Genomic DNA, 27,301 nt, shown 5'->3' on the forward strand with positions numbered 1-27,301 from the left:
CCAGCAACACCAGTGGAGAGCTCTGCTTGCTGGGTGTGTGTGCAGAGGGAAAACTCCTCCCTTATCCCTGCACAGGCAGCAGGGACATCCAGCTGTGCTGTCCCACCAAGGTGCCTCAGTCTGAGGTGGAAGGAAGAGCTGGAGGGGTGTGAGAGCTCCAGGTGTGTTTAATTCAGAGTTCTTCACCAAACCTGGTAAATTGGCCAACTGCTGCCAGCTGGTGACTCTGGGAAAGCCAGCTGGTTTCATATCTGTGGCATCAGCAGGCTGGTGAGTGTCATGGATTAGTGGGAGGTTTGGGAAAGCCTCATATTAGCCCAGTGACAGATAAAACCCCACAACAAAGGCCTCGTCATGCAAGGCTTGGAGGGAAATCAGGCTCATTACTTGATTCCTGAACCTATGAACCCCTGCATGCCTTGGCTCCATCTGGCCATTCTGCTGCTGCAGAACAGGGTCACCCTTGTGTGCCTCTGAAGGAAGGCTGTGATTAAGGTCCCAGCAGCTCTGGAGCCTGGCCAGGGTGTGATGTTAGGGTGGCACATGGCTACTCCATAACTGCCTGGCCAGGAAATGGGATATGAAGGGGAAGGCAAGCTCACTGCTTCTCTCCTGGATTCTGCCCCTCTCACCTGCTGGAGGGGCCCTGCCAGTGCTGCCTCCAGCCCCAGCTGTGCCTGCCCTGTCCCTCATCCCCATGCCTTGGTTCTGTCCCTGCCATGTCAGTGCTCTTCATCCCTCTTAGGAGGGCTGACCACTGTGGGGTGGGCACATGCCCTGCTCTTCCTTCTGCCCAGAAATCCTGCCTGCTGTTCAGCAATGTGATGAGAGCAGCAGAACAAGAAGTGGAACACAGGAATCAGCAGAGAGAGAGGCTGAGGGAAACCTGAGGCCCTGCCATGAGCCATGGTTATCAAGTTCTCACCTCCACAATGCTGCCCAGAGAAATCTGTTGTGCCAAGGAACGCAGGAAGGCTGGAGAGCAGAGCTCAGCCCTGGGCTGGGCTGGCTGCTCTTCCCCAGGAAGGTCTCTGCACCTGAAGAACATCCTCTAGCTGATGGCTGGGGTGTAGCTTTTCTGTCAGCACCCCTCTGAGCCTGTTCCATCAGCCCTGGGAACACAGAGGATGTGTTTTAGAAGGTGCATTGTTCACTTTGTAAGCAGCTTGCCCTTTTTGTCTTCTGGAGATCAGTGCCACCTCTTGCCTGCTGCTGCTTGAAGGCAGTGACAGCAGGGTGGCCTGGTTAGGGGTGAGGTGTTGCAGGGCTCTGTCAAGGATTAGGGAAATGCAGGTCAGTGAAGGAGCTTGCCAAGATGTGTGGGTGGAGTTCTCAAAGGGGGGAATGGAAAGGATGCCTCTGTAGCTGAGTGTCCCACAGGCAGAGGATGAGTCTGTTACCTACAGGAGTCAGAGGATTCAGGAATTCGGATGCTCTGCTCCTCTGTGCTCTCACTGCAGTGCAGTCCCAAGCACCCTGGTAGAGATTCTGGGGACACTTTCTTTGCAGGGTCCTGACCAAAATGAGAATGTTTGTGCTTCAGAGAGATGGACTGTGAGCCTTCTGAGGCAGGAGTTTACAGTCCTTTAAAAAGCAGAGCAAAACAGCTCCTTGGCCAGCAAGCTGTCACTGCATCTTTGTTCTTCTCAAGACAGCCCAGAAGGTGACAGATATAGCTCTGTATCGGGTGTGCTCCACAGATTTACACTGTGACCTTTTGGTGTGCATGTGGGTCTGGATTTCTGAATCATAGTTAGATACCCAGAATCTGGCATTATCATGATGTGGGATTATTTGAGCTTGTTTTCAGAGGTGTTAATCAAACCTGGCTTTGAATGAAGGCTGTGGGAGAAGACAGGCAGGCAGATGCCTCAGTGCTCAGCCCAGATGTTGGTGCATGAGCAAGATCCTCACCAGCTTGTCACACAGAGCTGGGATTTGCAGAGCAGAAAGGCTCATCCTGCAAATTCATGTGGTCAAGGGGATTCCTGTGGCACTGCAGGGACTGCTTGAGAAGAGACAATGTGTCTGTGGTCCCACCTGTTCTAGATCATTTGCAAAAATGCTTTTAATATGGGTCTCTTTGAGCTAAGTCTCATAAGCTCTTGGAGGTCTATTTCATACCCAAGATAGCTCAGCTACCTTAGAAGGCTTAAAATCAACAGGATGGCTTCTGTGGTAGTGTTAAAACAAAAAAAGGTTTTAGTAAAAGGCAAAATAACAAAACTCTTTACAGAGAAAAACTGAGCCAGGTGCAAAAGGTCTTTGCCCCTAGTAAAACACCTCACAAAAGTGATTAGTTTATTTGTTCTCTTCTTTTTCTAGTAAATTGCTTAGGCAAGACTTTTTAGCTTCTGTCCAATTAGCTATCCTTAAATTTGAGATGAAGTCTCCTAAGTCATATGAGATGTCTCTTCACCTAATTGAGGAGAGAAATTTACAGACTTATTTCCTTTTTAAGGGGACAAAAGATGGTTTTATCACTCTGTCAACAAGAAGCACATTCCTATAGCTTTTTATTTAAGGACTTGGGGGAAAATCTCTGACTTCTGTAAGGTCACTGTCAACAGGACTTGTGCCCACTTCCCAATCAATCCATAGCTTTTAATGCCATCTGGTTTACCCAAAAATCTTATCTCCCAGCCTATTTAAGACCTGTTGTGAGAATGTTTCCTGAGAATGTTTCCTGTTGTTGGTGTGTACAGGATTCCTTCCTGTACTGCTTGTTTACCTGGGAAGAAGAAGCTGTTCTATTATGTAGCACCACACTGTGCCTCTGAACAGGCTGATCCAAGGCCTCTGGATGTGCCCAGCAATGGGTTTGGTTTCTGTGCCTCTGAACAGGCTGATCCAAGGTCTCTGGATGTGCCCGGCAATGGGTTTGGTTTCTGTGCCTCTGAACAGGCTGATCCAAGGCCTCTGGATGTGCCCTGGATGTGCCCAGCAATGGGTTTGGTTTCTGCAGAGCAGCAGCCACCAACAGCTCACACTCCCTTCTATAAAATTCTTGTGTTAGCAACAGTTTTGTGTCAGCTTTTCTCTGTTGGACAGGAGGGGAGCAGGAGGTTTGTATGGCATTGTGCTGGTTGGGGATGATTGGGAATCACAGAATTATTTAGGGTGGAAAAGACCTCTAAGATTGAGTTCCACCTGTGACTGAGTGCCACATCCAGTTGTTCCTTGGACACCTCCAGGGATGGGGACTGCACCACCTCCCTAGGCACTGCATTCTGATGTTTAACAACCCTTTCCATGAAGAGCTTCCTCCTGCTGTCCAAATTTATGGGGAATTTTTCAGGGAAGTGCCCCTTTACCAGTGGATCATGCTCCACTGATGACAGATTTCCTCCCCATACGTCCCTTCCTGAGAACCACCACAAACTCCCAGCTCAGCTCCCACCATGAGGCAAGTGCTCAGAGCTGGTCACAGTTGGCCTGGCCCAACCTTCAAACCTTGGCCTCGAGGTGAGGCTCTCCCTGTGCCCTTTGGAACAGCCTCAGCTTCTGCTGAAACCAAAATTGTCATTTACCAACTATCAAGCAGTGCCTGGACATGAGTGGATTTCATTTATGTGACCTTTGTGTGAGGGAAGTGTGGAACAACCCTGGAAGTGTTTGCTGGGTAGCCACTAAAATTTATTCCCCATAAATTTGAGCACCCTTTGGTGCTCCTGTAGCCTGACTGGTGCAGACACTGCTGCAGGCTGGGACAGCAGGAGTGGGATGCAGTTTTGCTTGATTGGAAACATAAATGGCAAGGACAGGGGAAACAGGGGACAGAACATAATCATGTTTTGTCCCCTGCAAAACATGGGTTTGCTCCCATTTTCACAGAACAAATCACAGCGCACACCCCTCCAAAAAAAGGGAAAAAGAAAGACAAAAAAACAAAACAAAACAAAACAAAGCCCAAAAAAACAAAACTAAAAAATGCAACCTAAAACAAACCTAAAACAAAAAACCAAGAAACAATAACAACAAAAAAAAAAACCAAAAAAAAAACCCAAACCAAAACCAAAACAAACAAACCCCCCCCCCCCCAACCCCCAAAAAATCCCTTTAAAAAAACTTTTGGAGGTGTGGACCCACACATTTGGGCGCTGAGGAACTGGGGGAGGTGTTGGCAATGGTTGGTGAGGGGCTGGAGCTGCAGTGCCCCCAGGCTGACGTGTGCCCGTTTCTCTGCCAGGATTACACCATCACCATGTACTTCCAGCAGAGCTGGCGGGACAAACGCCTGGCCTACAATGACCTTCCTCTCAACCTGACCCTGGACAACAGGGTGGCTGACCAGCTGTGGCTACCTGACACCTACTTCTTGAATGACAAGAAGTCCTTTCTGCACGGGGTGACGGTGAAGAACCGCATGATCCGGCTCCACCCCGACGGGACCGTCCTCTACGGCCTCAGGTGAGTCCCAGGGTTTGCTGGAATGGTTCCTGTCTGTTGGGAAGGATGGAAGTTTGACAAGAAAGTCTCACATATATGTGTGCTTGGCAGAAAGATTTTTGAATGTAGAACCTTGTCCTGGTTTAGGGCAAATTTGGGAGAAAACCTCCAAAGGGGGCCCCTCCAGAAAGCAAACCCACATTGTTCCCCCCAAGCAGTTTGGGAACGATTCCTCAGAGAGAAGTGGAAAGAACCTGTTTATTTAACAGGCAAAGCACCCCCCAGCACACAAAATGAACAATACCAGGTGACACCACTCTTTCACTGCTCTGAAAAAGATGAGAAATTCAGAAAGTCTCTCTGAGGGGTGGTTGCTCTGTTCTCAGTCCCTTCAGTGCTGGGGATGGCTGCTGCCCAGAGCAGGCCCCACTAGGCCGCAAGGTGCAAACCCTCGGTGTTCCCACGTCCCAGTCCTAAGCAGGTTCGAGTAGGTCCAAAAAAGGGAAAGGAAAAACAGTCTAGGGAAAATTTGGACTGCTTAGCTAAACTAACTAATGAGCAGAAGCAAAAAGTAGGAGCAAAGCAGAAGCAAGAGCAAGAACAAAGCAAAAAGCCAGGCAAAAAGCAGAAGCAGCATCCGTGTACTGCCCTGTCTCTGTGTCCCACCAGCCATGGGGGGAGCAGGCTGATAAGAAACCAAAACAAAACTTTCACTCTTCAGAGCCAGTCTTGAAGGCACAGAACATAAACAGAACACAGGAATGGGGATACAAACATGATAACGTCACCCTAGGACAAACCTGAAGAAGGAATAGAGATGGAAGCAAGTTTCCATATAGAAGAAAATAATTGCTGAGCCAGTCTTACTGGATAATCAAGGGTAGGTTAGTTAGAAGGGGTTTTTATGACTTAGAGCAAAGGATAAACTCACCACAAACAAGATGTTTTTACCAAGTAGAAATCACAGGTAAACAAGATTGCCCATGTTGCAAGTCGAAAAAAGGTCTCAGAATTTTCCACTGCACGAAAACTGAAAAACAACTTCTAGCTTAAACTGTAATGTACTAACTTTTAGTGGTTGGAGAACAGTAACATGAATATGGTAATTATAGTAGTTATGATAGGCTGTAGGTAAAAGTTAAGGTACAGATTCGTTCTTCTGTATTGAGATGCTCAGCAAAGAAAAGTATATAATGCAATGTAACCAAAACCAAAGGGTCTCCAGGCCTGCCTGCAGCTGGAGCTGACAGCTGTGGGCACAGCTCTGTCACCCACAACCCTGGACTGCTGTAACTCTTGGATGGAATAAACTGAATTTTGAAGAGCTGCCTGAGTCCCACATCCCTCATTCAGGCTCTTACTCCTGTCAAAAACCACACCTCATTTGAACTTCTCTTGTCTCTAAAAATATTCTGGCAAGGCAAGGGTCCAAAAGATACTCCAGTGCTACGCAGTTTTGTGTCTCTGTACTTTCTCCAAGCTGGAAATGGCTGTTTCTTTCAGGCCTCCAACATTTCCTGTGCTGCTATAGATGGATGTTGGAGAGGGGAATAGTCTGCTCTGGGCGTTTCAGGTCACTGTCATTCATGTTGCATAACACTTCCATTTGAAACACTCATTTTCAGTTGCTTATAATTTTCTGCAAGTTTGGGCTATGGAGATGAGCCTTTGTTACTGTGGTATCCAGAACTAAATGTCTGTAGCCTTTTAGTCAAACCACTTCAGTCAATTTTTGTGTTCAAGATGGGTTTGTGTAAGGTTAAGGAAAACATCTGTTTATTTGAACAATTCTGAGGAATGAGGCTTGAAAATTGATATCTGGTAGGAGAATGGTCCTCAGTGAGGAGATGTTTTGTGGTGTCTGGAACATAGGCAAGTCCAAGGCCTTTGAAATTGCTGTGCTTGTGTGAAGTGCAGGGAGAAAAGGTTGCTCTTACTCTTTTATCTGGGTATGTGAAGGGGCAGGGTATGTAATAAAGTTGAATGGAGAAGCAGAGGGCAAAAGGGCAAATTTGAAGCTGCAGAGTGCTGTAGCTGAAGTCTAGGAAATGGTTTTTCCAACCCTGTATTTGTTTGCTTTAGTCTCAGGGTTTTGGTGTTTTTTATTTTGTTTGGGTTTTTTGTTGTTGTTGGGTTTATTTGGTGAGGGTTTTTTATTTTTGTCATGCTTTTTTTTTCCTTTTCAATTACCAAAATTCACAGCTGGCTCTTCTGACCTGCCTCCACAAATATTTGTGATAGCATCTGGGCTTTTGTCCCAGAGATGGAGGCAAGGGGGAGAAAAGACCTTTCCCCTTCAGAGAGGTACACCCACCCTTCCATTCACAGTATCAGCTGTTGTGCTCTGTTGTGTTCTGTGGCAAAGTGTGACTTTAGGATTATTTTACACCTCTCTGAGTGGCAGGGCTGTTTTGAGGAGGGTAGGGCATGGCAAAGCAGGAGGCTGCCCAGAACATCATCCTGCCAGAGGTGGTTGTGCCCTGTGCTCTCCCTGCAGCAGAGCCCAGGGAAGCCAAAGGAGCAGCAGCACTGCTGGTGCTGAGGGACACCCAGGGCTCCCTGGGGTCATGTCTGGGCTGGTTTTGCCTTTTATTAATGGAAGCCTTCTGCTCCAGGCCCAGAGACAGCAAAAGGTGGGACAAACCCGGCTCTGTGACCTGTCCTTGCTGTGCCTGTCCCTCCCCAGAACAGGTACATCATCTCGCCCCATTGCCAGTGATGTTGTTTGGCTGAACCTGTCACAGAGCCACAAGCTGCCTTTGCTGACCCACCAGAGACACTGCAGCAGTCCCACAGCTGACTCCCACAGATCTCCTCATTGTACCCCAACAGCAGTGAAGGGCAGGCAGGAAGATATTTTGACTTGGAAGCAGGTAGGAGTATAAATTCAGGAAGGAGGGGGCAAAGAATGCAGCTGAGATCAGGCTGCTCTTTGCTGCTGATCAGCCCACCTGAGCACAGAGCTGCCTCCCCCAGGCTGGTGGGCAATCTCTGCACACACCTGCACAGCACAAGTACAAGTACTGCTGTATTTTTATCAGCTGCTATTTAGCTTGAAGAATGAGCAGTGTGAACCCAGGCAGTGCAAGTACTTGGAGGGTTTGCACTCGAGCTGGGCCACAGTGCCAGCTCCTCATGCACTGTCCCTTCCCTTCCCTTCCCTTCCCTTCCCTTCCCTTCCCTTCCCTTCCCTTCCCTTCCCTTCCCTTCCCTTCCCTTCCCTTCCCTTCCCTTCCCTTCCCTTCCCTTCCCTTCCCTTCCCTTCCCTTCCCTTCCCTTCCCTTCCCTTCCCTTCCCTTCCCTTCCCCCTGGAATGACCTGTGCAAATGGGAGAGAAGAGGAAAATTGCACCCAGACCAAATGAAAGAAAATTACAGCTGTTTGTCTGCTATTTCCAGGCCTCAGTAAGAGCTGCCTGTGTTGGTTTAACTTTTGGCTGGTTTTCCTGGAAGCTGCTCCCTTGCCCCTGGAGAAAATGACAATTGCAGAAGTGAAGCTCTGAGCAATGGCAGCTCCTGCTCCCCAGCTGTACCTCGGGTCAGGGTGGCTTGCTGGAAGCACTGGGGGTACAAGCCAGGTGCCCTGAATGCTTGAAGTTCCTCTAGCTTTGCTCACAGTGGTAGGAAAAGGATTTCTTTAGGGCTGCTTTCTATGCTGACTCCTGGACCTGGAATTTTGCTGAAAACAGGAGTACTAGGTCCAGTTTTTTCCAGGTGTAAATAACAATGATCCTACTCAAAAATACACAGCAGGTGTAAGCAAGCAAGAAAACAGTCCCTGAATATTCACCTGAGCTCCCCTCCTCTCTGTAAATGTGCAGCCAGGCTTGCCCTGCCAACAGGCAGAGAGGGGAAGGTGCACCCAGTGCTCTGAATCCTGCTCTTGTCCTGCATTTTGTGGAGGAATTGATGAAATGGAGTCACCCTGATGGCAGAGGGCCAGAAGAGGCAATACCTGCCTCTTTTCCTTTGTTTGCCAGTTTGCCCCTGAGCAGATCCCACATCTCCTGCTCCTCTCCCTCCCCGCCAGCCTCTTCCCCCTCCTCTGAGCTGATCCTGTAGCAAAGTGACTCAATCATGCTATTTGTGGCACAACAGTCATTTTTTTCCAGCAGGCTCTGATGTCAGAGAGCAGGGAAGGATGACATCCTGGCAGGCCCCTGCCTTCAGCAAGTGTTCCAGGGACCAGCAGGACCAGGCTCAGTCCCTGGACCAGACCCCAGGGTCCCAGTGAAGGCACACCCAAGTCATGAGGAGCTCCTGACCACTGTGAGAACAAGAGCAGGCTCCAGATAACTTGTTTGCATGAGTACATGAAGCCCTGTAACCCATTGTGAGAGCTGGGTGTCAGAAAAGCATATTCTTCTTGGTTTTGGTGGAATTAGCAAATTAAAGGTTGAAGGAATTGCAATCCAGCTCCATCTCAGGGAAGCATTCCATACAAAAGCTTACTCCAAAATTAATTCCCACCAGGCTCACATTAATAGCTGGTTGCCAGGTCTCCAACAAAAGGAATGAATAAACAGCAGCAGTGATGCTGGGATGCAGGACTGGTGTTTCCTACCCCCTTCCTCAAGCAGTTACCAGATGGCACAAACTCCAGAAAGCCAAAGAGAGCCCTGAGCCAGCCCAGAGGGCAGCCCCAGCTCTGCAGGCACGGTGGGATGGGAGGATGCAGGAGGTGTGACCTGGCACTGGGATGGGAGGATGCAGGAGGATGCAGGAGGTGTGACCTGGCACTCACCTGGCCCCTGAGCACCTTGCTAGAGTGAGAAGTGCCTGTGGAGCACAGGAGGGTGTTCACCACGGTGTGAAACTGGGGAGTGCTAAAATGATGTGAAAATCCTACAAAAGAAAGGGAGGGTTGAAGGTGCTACCCACAAAGACAAAGCTGCTGAGTGGTGGAGAGAGGTGGATAAAACAGTGAGGAAAATCTGAACAGCACTGGCTGAATTTCATATGTTTTTCCACCTAATAGAAAAATACATTAATTTTTTTTTTGGTCAGAAATTGCATCAGTTCCATCAAGTTTTAAATAAAAAATCAGGGAGAATTTTTTTCATTTAAGAAAAACCATGTCAGTGCATGTTGATGTTTCACTTAGGTCAATATTTCCCTCACTCTTACAAGCTGCTTTACAACCACCATTGATGTTTGAGTAACAGAATTACCAAGGCTTCCTCTGAACCTCCAGACATTGTCTGGAGCCCTGCCCCAATATTCAATAAGCTTTACATTATCACACATTCAAGCTCTGCATTGGTCTGGGATTTTTATTTCCTTGCCCAGACCATGCAGCATCCATTTGGTAGTGAAACAAGTCGGCACTTGTCAAGTGCTGATGTCACCAGCATTTTGCTGTCTGTTTTCAGAGACCTAAAAATAGCAACCACTGTAACAATGCTGAAATTCTAGTGTGGTAATTGGGGAATCATATTTGAAACCAGCTTTAAAACACCCTTCAGGGAAATCTTGGAGCCGTTTGGTGTCGTTCTAATTAGAGGATTTTTGGCTAAACAGGTGATGTGAGGAGGCCAGGCTGCCTCCATGGGCGGGTGGGGAATCTGGGGTGTTGGGAAGCAGGAATTCCTCCCTGGAATCTGGGGTGTTGGGAAGCAGGCAGGGAGCAGCGTGGACCGTGCCTGGCTGGCGAGGAGCCCAGGCAGTGTAAACTGAGCAACTGGAGAAGTGCAGAGGAATTGGGTGGTGGTGGAGGCTAAATCCTGTGTGGAGGGAAGGAGGGATCTCCTCCTGCGAAGCTGGGGGTGGTGCTGGGGAACGTGTGCATGTGTGAGGTGGGGGTTTTTATTCCTGGCCCTGGTGATGTAACGAGGTGTGCTTGAGGGGTGAGTCAGCTCAGGAGCACGCTGAGGTGCCAAGGCAGCACCGTGGGGCTCCGAGCCCAAGGAATGCTCTCCTGGGGAGGCAGAGCCCTCTCATTGGTGTAAAAAATCCCTTAGAGCAAGAGGGATAGAATTGCCATGCTTCAAACACCTCAAAATGTCTTAAACTGAGATATGCTGGGTGTATCTGCTTTGGCAGTGCCTCATTTCTGCTCTCTGTGGTGACTTCTCACTATTCAGCTGCTCCCGGGGCCACCAGCCCTCTCACTGCTGACCCTTGGTGGGCAAGACAGCAGCCATGACATCCCTCTGGCTCATCTGGCACTGTGGAGCAGCACAGGGTGATGTCAAACATCCCATCTGATGGCCCATGGCCCAAGAGATGCAAGGCAGCAGCCAGGACATCCCTCTGGCTCACCTGGCATTGTGGAACGGCACAGGGTGATGTCAAACATCCCACCTGCTGGCCCATTCAGCCCTGGGGACACTGTCATATTGTCACAGCCCCCTGTGCCACCCCAGAGCCTGCCCTCTCTGCTCCCCATGGCTGGGGCTCCTCCTGGGGGCTTCTCCAGAGCCCCCATCCCCAACCTGCCCCTTGATCAGGATCCAGCCCTGGCAGTGCTGCATTCCCCAGGTCCCAGCCTGGGGTTATTTAGCTCTCCAACCAGTAGAAAGGTTTCTTCTGCTCCTGTCTCACTTGGAGATGCTGTCTGCAGCCATGTCCTTGTTTTCTCCATGGGTATTTGTTGATTTTCCACAAGAATCTGGCCTGATGGGTTAAGACAGGAGTTTTTAACACAGAGGAGTTTTTTTCTGTGCTGAGACCACTGAGCAATTTTCTTCTCCCATCTCACAGGCCAGCAGGGAAGAAATCTACTATTTTTGCTTCCCTTTCCCTCCCTGAGAGAGTTTTCTCTGGAAATGTGAGAGATGATTCAGGCTCTACCCTGCCTCTGGTAGCTCTGCCTGCTCCCTCTGCAGGTTAGGCAAAGGCAGCAGAAATCTCCCCTGTGGCAGCTAGGGTGCAAAAAGTTGGACTCACATCCATCCATCCATCCATCCATCCATCCATCCATCCATCCATCCATCCATCCATCCATCCATCCATCATCCATCCCCTTGGAGCTAGTCCTGAAGCCTTGTTCTGCTCCCACCCCCAAGCCTTGCCTTGGGTCAGCTCCTTAGCACAAAGATGTGGAGGTTGAAGAAAAATTCATTAGGTAGGTGAGAGTGTTTAATTAAGAGCTCAGCTCCCCAGCTGAGGTTAAAGATAGAGCCTCTCCTGCATTTTTGTCTCCTAGGGTTGGGACGATGGATTTAACAGGAAACACTTAAAGAAAGCTTAATGATATGAAATTTCTCAATAATCTTAGAAGATGTGGAAGAAATTGGAGCTTACTAAACCAGGACAAAGCAGCAAAGCCAAAGCTGCTCCTCCATCCTTGACATCCTTGCATCTTTGCAAGAACAAAGGCTAGCACCCTCCTGGCTGGAATTGCTGCCTGTGCTGCATCTACTATGAGTCTGAGTTGTTTATTAGCAGAAACAGAGGTCAGGCAGCATCCACTGTCTCCTGAGGCAGCATCTCTTCATCTTCCTGCATGTCCTGCCCAGCCACCACTCTTAAGCCTGTTCCTGGGCTTTGCCTGTTCTTTGCCACCTCCCATAGGTTTGTTTGTGCCAGCCTGATGCTCTTGAAGGGAGATACCTCTGTTAAGTGCAAGTCACTGATATCTGAAACTCAAGTGTAGGAAAAGAACATTTTTAAAGGTGTTCCACCAGTCTCTTGTCCCCCAGTTCAGCTGGAAGCTGGCCAAATGCATGGTGCATTTGGGATGGAATAAAAGGGCAGAAAAACAAAACCTTGCAGTTTTGTACTCTGCCAGGGTGGAAAAATGGTTGGTTAAGAAGAGTGGTACCCTAAGCATGGTTTAGAAAAGCTTCCTTTTCCTCTCCCATCTGAGTGCAGTGCACACTGTTATTTATCAAAGGATGCCTATGCAAGCACAGATGCTTTTGGAAACAGAGTGACCTTAGCAGGACTGTGCCAAGGCTTGTGGAGTCAGTTTTAGGCAAACGGACACGAGGGGAAAATATTCCATATCCTTGCCTTGCTCTTGGTTCAATCATGACCTCCAGGAGTTTGCAAAGATCAGGCTGTGTTAAAAGAATGGCAAAATTCACCACGGGTTTATAAATCCCTCCAGGCCCTTGGAAGTTTGTGCTTACTGCCAGGCAGAAGGTGACATTTGCCAGCATGTTTTTTATGACTGACTTTGAGAATGTGCAGAATAAGAACTCGGTTTTGGTTTTATTCCCATGTTTAGCAAAACAGTAATTTTGCCTCTCTTTCTACTCTTAGTCACCAGAATTCCCGTAGGAGTCTAACTTGCCCCATGGGGCGAGCCTGAATAAGTCCTTCAGAACCTGAGCTTCCATCCATTCTCCTCATTGCTGCAAACTGCTGGGAGCTTTGGGAGTCTGCATCCCCAGGGGATGGGAGCATCTTTAGCTTCTCAGGAGATCTGGAATCCAGAAAGTTGTAACCAGCAACTTAAATGTTTGTCTTTGGCTGTGAGGGTGTTTGTGTTAGTCCCTGCATCATGGCACTTCATCTATAGCAGGGAAATAGGGTGAGCTGTTTGCTGGCTGTGTCTCTCCTGAAATTAGAAAGGCAGTATTGGGGGAATTTGTGTTGTTCCCTTCCTGTTCTCAGCCATACTGAGTTTTAGTCAGTGTCCTTTCCAAGACAAAGGTGTCAGGGAGTATTCCTGGACACTGAACATCAGTGTCCTCCACAGTCAGTTTGTTTCCTGGCTTTGCTCTGTCTCCAAAACAGTCCCTTGGGCATCTCCAGTCAGAGCCCAGCAGAGGCTGGTGACCATTCCCAACAGGCTTTCTGCAGCCAGACCCTTTTCAGTGGGGTAGAAATTGAAGAGTAGGCCAAGACTGTTCCATGCCAGTTGACACTGCCCTCAGAAACCAATGCCAGGCATTTTTAATTTGCTGGGATAGACACAGTCATGATGCAGAAGTTTATTTTGTGAGGATGAGCTTTAAGGGAAAAGCCCCCCACTCACTTTAGCAATGCCTCAAAGGTAATGGTCTTCTGTCTTCTACTCAATCCTCCTTAGAAAGCCTGGGCTGGCTGCTTCTGCAATCAGGCCACATTTTTGGGAAGTAATCCTTTACCCCTCACACTTGTGGCTGGTGAGCTCAGTTCTCCCAACACGCTGGAGATGATGCTGGGATTAATGATGCTGGATGGCCAAGGGCTCTCAGAGCCTGCAGCAGAGGGAGATGTGGCTGGGGCAGGAGCTGAATGTGCAGCTCCCCTGAAGGTGCCCAGCACCAGGGTAAGGAGGAGATGGAAAGGAGACCCTGGACTGCAGCAGGGTTTAATGGCAGCTTCTATGCTGCTCTATGCCTGTGCACTTATATAATCATTCTAAATAAGACAGAAGAAGCCATTAATAAGTAAACAGTGATGAGGAGGATCAGAGGGGGAATGAAATGGCTGGTGGTGTTCATGTCAGAGAACTGAAATATTTGTGGAGAACTGATGGTTTGCAGCAACCTGAGCGCTCCCTTTTGAGCTGCAGCTGTGCTGGGGCCATGCTCTGCTGCTGCCAGGCTCGGTGCAGAGCAGCAGGCGAGGCTGCACCACCCTCCCCATGCCAGCATGTGCTCTGGCCATCCCAGCTTCAAGAGGGCAGAGCTTTTCTCATTGTAACAATCAGACATTCAGACCTAGCCCTGCATGACTTAGAGCTCTATGGATGTTTTTCTAGAGGTGGTCTCTACCTCTCCTGGGAGCAAGGGTGCCCTCCAGGGTGAGGTATCCTGCTTGATCTACTCACAATACAGGCAGAGAAGGGCATCTCCATCAGCCTGCCCGAGCTGCCCAACATCTCATCCATGTCCCTTTTCTCCTTTTTCTCTTTTTATTTTTCTGTGAGCTGCACGGTGCTTTCTCCACAGCAGTGTCCCCCCAGATGACCCATGTTTGCCTGCCAGCTGTGCACTGGAGTAGCAGGGCACTCAGGCTTTGGCTACTTGGATGGCACAACCGCCTACAGACCTCAGGAGACACAATTAGAACCAAGGGCATGGATGTCTTTTTTTTGTGGGGAAGGAGCTGTAAATGTTGTGAGGAGCTGGCCCTGAGGCCTGTGGGGTGGGCAGGGGCTGGGGGAGGCCAGGGGAGCTGCAGGGTGCTATGGTGGTGGCCAGGCTCATTGTAGAAGGCGCTGGATGCTTCGCTGAGCGCGCGGCGCGGGAGAGCCGCTCCCTCCACGGGCAGTGTCTCTGTGAATCGCCGTCAAAGCAGATGAAATTTCACACCACACAAATTTCTGAATTTAAAAGGGGAGGGAGGTGGGTAGAGAAGCAGGAGAGGAGGAGGGGGAGGGAGAAGATGCGGGCTGGCCGGGCGCCAGCGCCTCATGCTAGCGCCACGGGGAAGGTGGCATCCTTCCCTGGCGTTCCCTCTGGTCCCCGCGCTCCCTGCTCCCTTTCACTGTGCTCACGTCTTCTGGAGGCAGTGTGCTCTGTCTAGAGCTGTTTACAGGATGATGGTTTGTTCCCTGTCTCTTCATCTCCCTGCTCACTGAGTGAGTATCCTCTCCTCTCCTTTCCCTCTTTTAACCTTTCGTTCTCCTCCAGCTCTTCCTCTCCACACTGCTTTATGCCATGCGTCCCCTGATCCTCCTCCTCCCTTCCCTTACCCTCTCCTCTGTCCTGTGCTCTGTGCTCTCTGCTCTCCTCTTTGTCATCTCCACTCCTGCCTTCCCTAGCTGTGCTCATGCCATCATCTCTCCTCATTTTTCCACCTCTTACTTTCCTTCCACCCTGATTTTCTCGTAAGCTTGTTGAGACAGGAGCTCCTGAGGGTCACCCCCCTCATCCATCCCCTATCCTGTCCTCCCCATGCAGCCTCCCACATGCCAAGCAAACCCATCTCTTCACACAACAGCTCAGAGTCTATCAAGGTAGTACTTTTTTACCCACGGAAGAATGAGGCAAATGTTGGTCCTGTGGCCTTCTGCACCAGAGGAGGCACATGTTGTGACCCCAAAATGTCACTGGGGTGGCTGAGATTTGCTCATGCTCCCCTTTGACTGCAAGATGTGTGTGAAGCCTCTTATCCCTCCATGAGTCCCACCTGTCCCACACAGCCACCAAAGCAGCTGGAAAAAGCTCTCCTTGGCCCCTCTAGGAGCAGGTGAAAGTTAACTCTTCAAGCAGGGTCTATCAAAGGGAAGTTGGTGTCCAGGATGCTTCATAAGACCTGAAGTCTAAAGAATCAAACATCTCCATCCTCTCTGGGATATACATCTTGCTTTACCCCAAGCTGGGTTGGTTTATCAGGGTTTAGGAAGCCCAGAGGCTTCCCAGGAAACCCGAGCTGGATCTGGTGCCCCAGACCAGCTGTCTCTTGAATCTTGTTCCACCCAGGCCCCCACACCTGCTGGTTCTGCAGTGCTGGTGTCCCCAGGCTGGGCAGTCACTGCAGGTGGAACTCTCTGGACAAGCAGGTGGCTACAGCCTGGCACAGCTGGGGATGGCTGTGCCACCTCTGCTCAAAAACCACAGTAAAGCCTGACATGGTTCCCATTTTACCTGCCCAAGCAGCTTTACATGGGCAGATCACCTGGAGTTTGGGATCTGCATCTAACTGGGGTATCTCTGGAGGATGCTGAGCCACACAATGTGGGTACAGCTGACCTTTAATTGCAAAGAAAGAAATGATCTGGCTTTTTGAGGACAAATGTCCTCTTAATCTTGTTTTTCTCCTTTCTGTCCTACCTGTCCCTTCCTTTTGAATCAACAGGGCTAAATTCTGCCCTGATGTAAATCTCTGCTGATACAAATTGGTGTGATCTTGCAGAAATCATTGGCGTGGATGTGGATTTATGCCAGCTGCCAGCGTGAGCAGGGTTTGGTGCATGGAGTGTGGCAGCCATATCTCACTGTGTCACGCTCTGCATTTCCAACCAGCACTGCAGGTGATCAGCAAATCCTGGCGAGAGGGTCCCTGTGTGAGCAGAGCAGCCTGCATGTCCTTCCTGCAGCCAAGCCAGCCAGCCAGGCTGCGATTTTGGGATGGACACTATGCAAAGGTTTTTTAGCCCACGGGGGCTCCACAAATGGGGTGGAAAATTTTCATTTAATACATTTTTTTTGCATCTCACACTTTAGGGAAAACGGGGAAGCGCGTTTGTGGCCACGATTTCCCAGGGGTGCAGCATAATCCAGGGAGTGGATGCTGTGTGCAGCACTGGGGGATGACTCATCCCACTCCTTGCTCCCTGCGCCGGCCACCGTGGACTCTGCGCCTCCCACCTTGGCCTTTCCTGCCAAGGTTGAGCTCCCCTTTTTGCTTCCCCCCAGCACCCCAATGCCCAGTTACCCCAGCACAGCAGCAGGATTAGGGTGGGACAGGCTTTGTGTTCCCAGCTGCCCTGCTGAAACTGCCCAGCTGGGAGGATGTGAAAGCAATCCACGCAAGGGCAAGGCTGCAGTGGTAATTTTTTAAGTGGTTCCTGTCCTGTTGTCCTTCTCCCCCCTCAGAGGTTTCTCCCCCACCCCAAATCCATCACAGATGAAAGGGTTAAGAGCTCGCCTGGGCCCCCTGCTCGGAGAGAGGGCAGTTGCAGTGTTGTATCTAGACCCAGTGAGGATATATATAAATTCCCTTCGTCTCTTCGGATCTATTTATAGCACGGCAGGCAGTGGCAAAGGCTCTCCTCAAGGCTTCATCTCCTACAAACAGACTTCACAGACAGCAGAGAAGATAAATTTAGCACACGAGATTTCTTAAAGAGCCAGCAGCTCTGCGGGGCTGCCAGCCTGCCCTGCCACAGCCCCTGCCCTGATACCCCCACTGGGGCAGCCCTCTCCCACCTTCTGTCCTCCCACATTCTTCCCCCCTCCTCCCCATTTCCAATTTTATGCCCAGCTTCTCCCATATTCTCCCCCTTTCTGGTCTCTTTTTCTACCATTGATGTTTTTTGCTTTTTTTTTTTTTTTTTTCCCCATCTCTTTCACTGGTTCGCCATCTCATCCTCCTGCTTTCTTGTTTTTTTCTTTTTTCCCCTCTCTTTTCTCTCTCCCAGGCCACAGGGCTCAGAAGATAAAGCTTTCTAGTTAACAGTTCACTGGTTATGCCTACATAGTAAAAAATGTGTAGCTTGATTAATGCCTTCCAGATGGTTAATTGAAAAAATAGGGGGAGAATGCAGTAATCTCTCCCCCCTTCTCCAGCACTCTGCACACATCCATTGCACGGGGAGAAGACTGCATCAAAGGGTGAGGGGAGCAATAGATCTGAGAAACAGGGGCAGCCTGTAAACTCCAGGGCGCTGTTGCCATGCTGGGGAGTTAACTCTGTCCCTGCCTCTCATGCCCTCATCTGTGCCAGCCCCAAACCCCCCATCCCAGAGATGTACAATATATTGTACAAAAATATTCCATCCTGTACAACACACACACACACACACACACACACACACACACACACACACACCCTCCTGGCATCCTCAGCTGAACCTCCCTGCTCTGTGTCCTCCCCATGCTCCATCACCCCAGAGCAGCACCCACCCTCATCCTCTCCCCATATTTATTTGGGGGGGGGATGCACACAAACCCACACACATGCCCCAAGTGTCTTTGATGACCACACCATGATTTGTGCACAGGTAGTGGGGCCATGGAGCAGGAGGGCTCTGCCAGAGCCCTCTGGGGTTTTGGGTTTTGGGTTTGGCAGTGCCAAAGCGGGCACGATGGGGATGGGGGGCTGTAATTAGGGGGTTTGGGGCAGTTTGTGAGGGAAGGGGGGTGATGATGTGGTCAGCAATAGGTCACTGCTGGGTGATGGAGCCAATGCATCCCCAGCCCCACACACACACACGTGCCTGCTCTCTCTCTGTTCCACGCTGGCAGCCTCTCCTGTCCTCTCCTCTCCCCCCAGCCGGGGCTGTGCCTCCTCCCGGGTTCTTTGTCTCTCTCCAGGGAGAGGCAGAGCGGGCACACGGGTCCCTCCCCAGCCCGTTGATAGAGATGCTGCCTTGCTGACGTGAGCCACGGAGGGTTTGTGCCGTGCCACTGGGGGTGAGCAGCACCAGCCCCCCTCCCTGCACACCTCCCACCCCGGATCTCCCTGGTTTCCAGGGAAACAGCGGCCCCAAATGCTGCCTGACTTTCACTTCTACCTTTCATTTCTCCTTTCATTCCTTTTTCTTTTTGCTAAGAAAAATATTTGGTTTTAATTTTATTTTTGTCCCTCTTTCCCTTTCAGGATCACCACCACGGCCGCCTGCATGATGGACCTGCGGAGGTACCCGCTGGACCAGCAGAACTGCACGCTGGAGATTGAGAGCTGTGCGTATGCCTCGGGCACATCCCCTGCCACACGGTGCCACCCGATGCCACCCGCTCCTGGGGATGCCCTCAGGGCTGCCACAGCGTCAGGCTCCTCACCCATGGGGGAAATTCCCGGGAAAACAGAGCTCTAGCAGCAGGCTGGGCGTTAAAACCAGTCCAGGAGGGTGGGGAAGCATCCCTTAGCCTTAAGGAAGCTATCCTTGCTCATGGCTGGCTCCATTCTGTGTGGGAGGTGGCACCCAAGCCCTCATCCCTGCCTGGATGTTCCCTGGATGCCCATGGAAATCCTCTTCCAGCTGTGCTGGCAGAGCAGGTCCAGCTCTCCCTGATAAAAATGCATGGCAGGTTCCATCCAGGGCTGTCCAGAGCAGCAGAAATCCCTGTGCAGCCTCAGGGGGATTGTCTGGGAGCTGCTCCTTCCATCAGGGAGGGATCTGGGAGGTGCTCCTTCCATCACAGAGGGATCTGGGAGCTGCTCCTTCCATCAGGGAATGATCTGGGAGCTGCTCCTTCCACCACAGAGGGATCTGGGAGCTGCTCCTTCCATCAAGGAATGATCTGGGAGCTGCTCCTTCCATCAAGGAATGATCTGGGAGCTGCTCCTTCCACCAGGGAGTTCCCACAGCACCTTGGCGGGGAGCTGCCCTCCCCATCCCACCCATGCAGGGTCAGGGGATGGAAGTGAGGTCCTGCTGCATGCACCAGTGCCAGAATGTAATTTTTGTCATTTCTGCCATTCCTCAGCAGTTTGGGAGCAGTTTACAGTAGAACCAAGCAAACAGAAGGCAGGGAATTACCCACAGTTCCCTGTGTTGTGATTTTGTTCTTAATGGGTCATGTCAAGACAATTTGTTCATCAAAGCTACATTTCCTCACAGTATTCCTGAGACCCAGGCCGAGATGAGGAGATCCAATTGTTCCCTCCCTCAGAGCTTTTGTCTTTTACACACTTGCACATTCTCAATCTGCAGGGCTTCATTTTCTTTTCTTCCACTTGACTCTGGAACATCAATCAGGGCTGGATTATAAAACCCATGTATTTTGAAAAACAAAATTGACCCAAACCTCAGAGAAAAAGCTCTTTCCTGATGCAGGGGTGCTGGGTGTGGGAAGCAGCTGGGGGGTCTTACCTGTAGGAGATAAGCACTGCCTGTTGATCCCATCCCTCCACCCCAAAAATAACCCTCACCACATACACCCTGCCTATCTATGTGCCAGGATCCAACAAAAACCTGATGAGGCAGGCTGCAAACAGACTGCTAATCTGACATTTTAAGACGTCACATCAATACTTTTCGATATTTCAGATGGAAATGACTTGTCTTTGTGAAAGTTCGTTTACTTTTTAGAAGTAAAATGGAAATTTGGTTTTCTCTTTAAAGCTAGAAATCAAAGTGAAGCATTTATTTTTAGACCAAGCAACCTTTCCCTTTAGAAACACTTTTTAAAAATGGCTTCATGAAAAACACGCTCGATTTCATATTGCATAATGCCATAATAAAAAAAAAAATTAAAATACAGAAATTGGTACCCAACACCAGCAGGTCATAGAATAAATGGAATAGAGCTAGTTAACTGTGAGATCTCCTAAAATTAGTTACTGCAATTTGACATTTTCATTGCTGATCAGGAAGTAAATTTGAAGTCAGTGCTGTTAAATTTGTGGATGATGAAGATAGCGGCATGCGGGGCTTCGCTGGCTGTGCATTCGAATCCTCCCCAATGGGAATCCATCCGGGAGGAGCTCAGTTCAGTGAGCCCTGGGCTGTGAGCAGGGCTGCAGGGCCATGCCCAGGGGCTGCAGCCACACGGGGAGCTCAGGGAGGCTCCGTGGCTCTGGCAGGAAAGGCTGGAGCAAGCCCTGTTATATAAACCAGGGGAGCCGTGAGTCAGAGCTCGGCATTGTTTGGCCTCTGAACGTGTCACTGAGAGGGGGAAACGGGCTCTGGCTGGGTTTGGGTGCCAAAATTTAGGGAGGAAGCTGAGAAATCAGAAGGGGTTGAGGGAAGATGCTGAAAAGTGGTTCAAGGGCTGGAGCAGATGTTGTGCAGTGAGTGAGAAACCTCAACAGCTCAGTGTGGTTTGTTTGCTGCTAAGGAGGTGCAGAGGTGAATTGCTCCCAGGCTGGGCTCACCTCTGCAGAGGGGGAATGCTGGGGGGAATGGGCTTGGGAACCTCCTGGAGAAACTGGGAACAAGCACAGGAGCCTGAGGGTCTGAGCCAGATGAATTCCCATATGAAATCACACACAATGTTCCTGAGCTGGGAGGGTGTTGGAGCTGCTGGAATCAGCAGGACTGGGGGGGACCTGGGTGTTTCCTGTTGGTTACAGCCCTGGGGCTGAGTGATGCAAACACACTCCTGTGCACAGGGCTGGTGTATGAGGAGGATAACCAAGGGTCCTGAAACCCTGGGGGCTCCAAGGTGTGAGGGTTTACAACTCTGGGAGCAGGAACATGCCAGCTGGGGGAGGAGGAGGAGCCCTGGCTTAGCTGATTTCCATCAGAAGCAGATGTGGCATGGCATTTGGAAGATTGGGTTTGTATTTTGGCACCCATGAGTGAGAGTGCAGGATGTGAGCTTGGAGACTGCACAGTCATCAGATAATTCCGTTTGGGAGGGCACTTCAGGGTGTCTCTAGTCAAGCCTGCAGCTCAAAGCAGGGTCAGCTGTGAGATCAGAGCAGACTGCTGAGCCCTTTGTCCACTCAGCAGCTTCAGGATGACTCTGTCCTCAAAGGCTTGCCTCTGATCTGGGGTAACCATTAGACCCCAAAGAAGAATTTCTCCTTGGTGCTGCATTCAGCAGCTCCTCACTGCCCTGGTGCCAGGTGCTGGCTGTGGTGGCACTCTGCTGAGTGGCTGTGAGCCTGGCATGGCCTGTATGCCAGGCTGGGTGGCAGAGCAGGCTGCTGTGCTGCAGTGCAGGTGCGAACACAAGCTGTCTGTGGGCAGCTCACGCTCTGAAGGCAGCCTTGCCCTGAGCTGCACCAAAGCCTGGCCATTTCTTACTGCTCCCAGGAAGCTTCACTGAGAATCTGAGGCCACCCTCGTGCAGCTACAGCCAAAGGGTAGCAAGTGAGTTTCAAATTGTGATGAATCCTTGCCCCAAGGACAGGGCAGAGCTGTGGACCTGGCACTGCTGGGTGAAGGGTTTCATGGTTTCATGCCCTGGGCCTCATTCCCCACAAGTCCAGAGCACTTGGGGGTCACATTTCCAGCCCAGGCAGCTCTGTCTGCCAGGTATATTTTGGGGTTAAAGCAAGAAGCTTGGCTGAGTTAGCAAACCCATGACCCTGAAATGTAAGGGATGAATATTTGAGGCTGGCTCTCCTTTCTCTCTTCTCTCATTACTGCTCTTCTCAGCCAGCACTTGGTAAAACAGCCCCCAGCCTCAGAGACTGTTCACTTCTTGGATCTGAATTTTGACTGAAAGGACTTAGAAAAGGGAGGTGCTCTGATCTTCAAACTTCTTTTCAACTACTGCTGTAGATCTTCTCCTCTCTGGGAATTTTTAATACTGAGCTGCCCTGTTTCCCCAGTCCCACCAGTCTGTACTGTGTGGTCTCCCCCTCCTGGTAAAAGGAGGCAGTTTTTAAAAAGCAAAATGCTGTTTTGGTGCATTTGACAGAGGCTCCTGGTGCACGAGTCCCTGCCATGTCAGCCATGGAGATCACATTGTGCAAGTGCAGGCTGGATGGGCCACACCTCACATTTGCTCTGAATTCTAGCCAGAAATGGGAGCTTTCTGGCCAATTTTTCCTCTTCTCCTGGGGACTGTATTGCCAAGCTCAGCTGAAGAAGGAAAGCACATCAGCAGGGAGAGGCTAGGCTTGGTATGGGCTTTCTTTTGGATCCTTTTCCAGATCACCTTATTACAAATGGAGGTGTCCTCTGGTGCAGCCTGTCAGCTCAGCTCTCCCTGTGTGCTCCTTCCTCCCTGCAGATGGTTACACCGTGGATGACATTGTCTTCTTCTGGCAAGGGAACGACTCTGCTGTCACGGGGATGGAGGTGCTGGAGCTGCCCCAGTTCACCATCATTGAGCAGAGGCTGGTCAGCAGGGAAGTGGTCTTCACCACTGGTGAGTCTCTGGGGAAGGGATGCATGGAATGGGCAAACCTGCTGTTGATCCACTGGGCTGAATCCCTCTGGATGCTGGGGCACTAACTTAGGATCTTCACCTTGGGGTTCCTCTAAAAAAAAGGGTCTTCTGCACCCACCAGCTTTGCTTTTTTCTTTTTTTTTTTCTTTCTTTCTTTCTTTCTTTTTTTTTTTTTTTTTTTTGTCTACTTCTCTTCAAAGACTTTCTGGATCATTTTCCCGTTTGTTGGCCTTCACTTTCTCCAATTTTTCCCGTTTCTTAGTCAAAATAATGACTGAGCTCAGAACCTCTTCAGAAGGTTGTCAGCCTTCATCTGATTTTTTATGTGGTTTACATCTGGGTCTCCAAGCTAATGTAGGGGCAACAGTAAGGAGAAAATATGTCCATTGAGGAGCAAGTGGGCTATGAAATGATGCAAACCCATCTGTACATGGCAATAAAAAGGTTTGGAGAGAATACCTGGGACGATTCAGATGCTGCCAGCTGGAAAGTTGGAGGGGGTTGGACTTTTGGTTGCTCCTCTGAGGTGGAGTTCACTGCCAAAACAGCACAGCACACACCTGTCAAAAAAAGACTGGTGAAATATTGTGTTCAAGCCATACAGGTGGCACATGGTGGTGAGAGAATAATACCTCCTTTTTCCTAGTCTACATCCTTGATGGCTTAAAACTTCTGTTTTCTTGTTACTTTAGCTGCCAGCCAGGATTACACCCATATTTCAGGCTCCTGTGTTGCCTGAGGGACAGAGGTGGGCAGGAGAAATTACCTGGACTTTGTCTCACAGCAATGAAAGAGGCACTGCTTTGTCCCTGTCAAAATTAGCCTGCTGCAGTGGAAGGACTGTAAAGAGTACTTATTGTCCTCACTATCCTCATTAGGTTTGCTAAAAGATTAGGAGGAAGTTGCAACAACTTGAAAATAATAAAAAAGAGACCTTCAGATTAACTAACAGTACTCTATTTGCATATGAATTTGCCCAGTCTGACCATAACCCATTTTTAGAACAGCTTGGGAAAAATATGATTCAGATCTTCATTGCTGTTTGGAGGCAGAGCTGGCACATGAAACATTGGAAAATCATCTTGTGGCACCCAAATATAGGGTTAAAGTCTCCTGTGTAAGCCTTCATCATATTGGCTGGCACCATAACAGCAATTGCAGCACTGAACAGCCATTCTCCCATGATGGCTGATATAATATAATAATGTCACTTAGGTAGAATTTCCTTTCTTCTTAATACTCCGGGGCAACTGAGCAGATTCTGAAGGGACCCCTTGCAAAAGCTGACCAGTCTGCAAAACCAGCTGCAGAAACCAGGAGATTTCTCAATATTCCGGCCTCTTGAGAACTTTTTCCAAATAAAACTTCAATTCCTAACCAAAGCTCTTAGCACAAATCCAGCCTTGCCCTCCTCTCACCCAACATCCTTCTTTGATGTCTCACTGGCAGGTTCATATCTGCGGTTATCCCTGAGTTTCAGGATTAAGAGGAACATTGGTTACTTCATCCTGCAGACCTACATGCCATCCATCCTCATCACCATCCTGTCCTGGGTCTCCTTCTGGATCAACTATGATGCTTCTGCTGCACGAGTGGCACTGGGTATGGACATTTTCATTGTGTTTTGGAGGTGTTTTCTTGAGGGAGATCAGCTGTAACAAAGAAAATCCCTTTTCTTTATCAGGTAGTAATTAAACAAGTCTGTTAAAGTTGTCCCAAATGGACATAATTTTTTTTTCTTCTGAGAAAAACTTTAAAATTTCAGTCAGAAGAGTTACTTGTTTTGTTTTTGTTTGTTAGTACTTCCCATACTGGAGTCTGTTTTATTTGAATCAGTAAAAGTCCTACCAACAATTTCCTGGGTATGAGTTTGAACTCTCTAAACAAAAGTGCAGATGGTCACTGATTCTCAGGAACGTGGGACCTTGACATGCCCTGAGTTCCTTCACTCTGGTTTGCACTGGTTTTCTTAAGAAGAGAAATCTGGGCACCTCTTTGCCAACAGCTGTGGCAGGAGTGGCCAGTTCCATGATTAATGAGGCTGGATGGCCAAAAAGTTGTATGGAAATGGTTAAAAGATGAAAGAAGTAAAGGAAGGGGCGTTACATGTTTTTCTGATAGCTCACACCCCATACAGACACTCTCTGCAGGAAAAGACCTTCAAGGCCAAGGCAAATGTGGGACAGCAGTTAAAGTCCAAGCTCTTCTTTAGCACACGCTCCCCTAAATAGGAATGTTTTCCTATAAGAGGGGGAAAAATGAGGTCTTTTAAGCAACAGAAGGGAAGTGGGGGTGGATGGCAGATGAGGGTTTGTAAGGAGGAACAGAAGAAAGGGGGGATGGCTGGTATACGAGAATGAGGCTGTGCAACATGAGGGGAAGTTCCAGGGCAATAGGAGAGGTAAGGAGGAGCAGGGCTGGATCTGTGAGTGGGACAAGGCTTAGAGAGGCAGCTAAGGGACAGGCTGGGTCTTACAGCAAAGCTTGGGGGCTTCAAGCATCTCTAGGAGAATGAGTTTGAGAAGACTCAGAGGAGGGGTGGGTTGTACAAAGGTACAAAAGAGGTGATTTGGCTTTGGCTGCTCAGAGAGGCTGGAGCAGGGAGACAGGGAGGGAAGATGAACTTGGTAAATTAAAAGGGTAAGTTGCATTGACAGGAGTGCAATCAGAGAGAGAAGAAAAAGAGACCATGGCAGATATTGTGGAAGCAGAAGCAAGAGGGTGGAGGTGAGAAGCACAGCTGTTGAGTTTCTGCTGACATCTGGACTCAAAGGAGAAGACAGAAAAAGAACATTGTAGATCAGAACTGCAACAGCTCTCCCTAAACTATTCCTGACAGTTCTCGACCTAACTTATCCATAAAAAGCTCCAAAAAAAGAAACTCCCCAGCCTCCTCTGGTCACTTTATCTCCAGATTTACCTGCTTGCACAGTCAAAGAGCTCCTCTTTGCCCTAAGTCTCCATTGCAATTTGTCCACTTCTTAATGGAGACATGGAGAGCATTCTATCCTCCCTTTCCTTGCCTCAGATTTTTGTATATTTAGACTACTGCCTAAATATAGACCATATTGTGTGCGTATATAAATATATCTCCCTTCTGTTTACCCAACTGAAGGCTAATAGTTCTTTCAGTCTTTTATCAGGAATGACACCAAAGCAGAGTGAGGGTGAAGGGGAAATAGGACAAGCAGAGGTCCAGGGTACAGAGAGAGCCATCACTGTAGAGGTGGGGCTGAAACCACAGGAGCAAATTAAGGTCATGGAGAGTATTAGAGCTGCCAACAGAGAGATGAGGAGGAAAAATGGAGAAAAGAAGATCAGCGAGGTAGTAAGAACAGCTAGAGAAGCAGAGGAAGACTAGGTTGAAGCCCCAAAAGAAATGTGAAGGTTTGTTGCTATGTTTTTGGACCTGTCAAAGAGGCAGGTCTGAGGCCACTCTGACAGTCCAGAGAAGGGAAGAGCCTGAGAAGAAGCTGAAGAAGAGGACTGAAGTTGTGAGAGTAATCATAGTGAATCAGGCTTTTGGAATTGAGTAGATGGGGACAAAAGTGTTCACAAAATGCTTATTTAAGATGCAAGAAATGTGAGGAGGCCTAAAAAAGAGAGTGTGAGAACCATGGGAGGAATGTGTCCAAGTGATAATTGATGTAATGAATGGTAAAGCTGGTGAGAGGAAGGTGGGAACTCATGGGGTCAAGGACAGAAGCCTATGAGGCAGGCAATAAAAAGAGAATGCCATGAAGAGGAAATCTCTCCACTCTTTCTCCAATTCATGGCATTGGGAACACACAGCAGTTTATAAACTCACGATGCCAAGGATGCTGAGACATTCAGTAGCACACAGTAAAGACTGATGAGTTCATAAAGGAGAAAAAAAGGAAAAGAGGGTAAAAAAGAGCAAAACTGAATGTTTCCTACCACACTGAGAGAAAGAGGGAAGATCAGGGGGACTTAAAGAAACAGGGATGCTGATCCCCATCATGCTGATGATGCTCAGCTTTGACACTTTCTCCAAGTGTTTGCTGCTGGATCATTTTCTGCAGCAATTTGTGGTGGGCATGTGGGCTTAGGATACTGACAGTTGCACTGCTCCCATCCCTCCTGAGGCTGTCCAGCTGGAAGGAGGGATGTGGGAGCTGAGAACAGCATTCCAGGAAACCATCCCACGTGGGTAACAGAGCACCTGCCCTCTCCTCACAGGGGTCACCACGGTGCTTACCATGACAACCATCAACACCCACCTGCGGGAGACTCTCCCCAAGATCCCCTACGTCAAGGCTATTGATGTTTATCTCATGGGCTGCTTTGTCTTCGTGTTCCTGGCCCTCCTGGAGTATGCTTTTGTCAATTACATCTTCTTTGGGCGAGGGCCGCGGCAGCAGAAGAAGCAGAGCGAGCGCGTCAGCAAGGCCAACAACGAGCGCCACCGCTACGAGGAGAAGAGGGTGAGAGAGCAGGTTTGTCCTCTCCTTTCCTTGTGGCAGGAGAATTCAGGCTCTCCACTGGGTGAGCTGCTGTCTTGGTTTGGAAAGACAGGAGTCTGCTAAGGAAGGCAGGAGTCTCTCCTAAAATGGAGAA

The 27,301-nt window shown here is 49.4% G+C and overlaps 1 protein-coding gene across 1 annotated transcript in view; it reads left to right on the top strand.

Moving 5' to 3' along the window:
• Window positions 1–27,301, top strand: part of LOC132079960 (gamma-aminobutyric acid receptor subunit beta-4) — a 78,208-nt gene that overhangs the window by 47,951 nt on the left and 2,956 nt on the right. Inside the window, exons 4-8 of the mRNA XM_059482879.1 lie at window positions 4,190–4,410; window positions 18,534–18,616; window positions 22,565–22,702; window positions 24,173–24,325; window positions 26,924–27,180. Coding sequence (XP_059338862.1) covers window positions 4,190–4,410; window positions 18,534–18,616; window positions 22,565–22,702; window positions 24,173–24,325; window positions 26,924–27,180 — 852 coding nt within the window. The remainder of the gene's footprint in view (window positions 1–4,189; window positions 4,411–18,533; window positions 18,617–22,564; window positions 22,703–24,172; window positions 24,326–26,923; window positions 27,181–27,301) is intronic.

The sequence above is a fragment of the Ammospiza nelsoni genome, chromosome 15 (genome assembly GCF_027579445.1).
Source record: "Ammospiza nelsoni isolate bAmmNel1 chromosome 15, bAmmNel1.pri, whole genome shotgun sequence".
NCBI classification, from domain to species: Eukaryota; Metazoa; Chordata; class Aves; order Passeriformes; family Passerellidae; genus Ammospiza; species Ammospiza nelsoni.